The following is a 517-nucleotide window of genomic DNA, read 5'->3' as shown; positions in this document are numbered from 1 at the left end:
ACCTCCCTCCTCTGGAGCTGGAAGAAGCTGTTGAGATAGCTGGAGCTGAGTGAGGAGCCCAGCTCCGGGGTGCTCTTGGTGTAGCCGAGGTCGGGATGCTGGGACGAGGAGGGCTCGGGTCTGAAGGCATCGAAGGCGCTGGCCTGGTGCGTGTCTTGCAGCGAGAGATAGACCCAGTTGAGGAGCTGGGCGGGCTGGTACACGGACGCGGCGGGAGCTGGAAGAAGCTGTTGAGATAGCTGGAGCTGAGTGAGGAGCCCAGCTCCGGGGTGCTCTTGGTGTAGCCGAGGTCGGGATGCTGGGACGAGGAGGGCTCGGGTCTGAAGGCATCGAAGGCGCTGGCCTGGTGCGTGTCTTGCAGCGAGAGATAGACCCAGTTGAGGAGCTGGGCGGGCTGGTACACGGACGCGGCGCTAGTGTCGATGGTTGACAACAAGCTCATCTTTCCCCCCGGCTCTGCCGGCGCGGCTGGCCCCGCGGTGCCGGTCCCCCTCCCCGCGCTCCGGCGCCGCTCTCC

At 66.2% G+C, this 517-nt stretch overlaps 1 protein-coding gene across 3 annotated transcripts in view; it reads right to left on the bottom strand.

Annotated features, from left to right (window-relative positions):
* ZCCHC24 (zinc finger CCHC-type containing 24) overlaps nucleotides 1-511 on the bottom strand; it is a 110,803-nt gene extending 110,292 nt beyond the window's left edge. For 2 of the 3 annotated variants that reach the window (XM_017746332.1, XM_017746333.1), the window contains exons 1-2: nucleotides 374-511; nucleotides 3-173 (exon numbers count right to left, since the gene is read on the bottom strand). In XM_017746332.1, the coding sequence (XP_017601821.1) occupies nucleotides 3-173; nucleotides 374-442 (240 nt within the window). In that variant the 5' untranslated portion in view covers nucleotides 443-511. Of the gene's footprint in view, nucleotides 1-2; nucleotides 174-305 lie in introns of all 3 variants that reach the window. The other variant, XM_017746334.1, reaches the window with a different exon arrangement.
* Nucleotides 512-517: the final 6 nt, after the last annotated feature.

Source organism: Corvus brachyrhynchos, unplaced genomic scaffold (assembly GCF_000691975.1).
Source record: "Corvus brachyrhynchos isolate BGI_N302 unplaced genomic scaffold, ASM69197v1 scaffold279, whole genome shotgun sequence".
Lineage (NCBI taxonomy): Eukaryota > Metazoa > Chordata > Aves > Passeriformes > Corvidae > Corvus > Corvus brachyrhynchos.
This window is presented reverse-complemented; position numbering and strand designations above follow the sequence as displayed.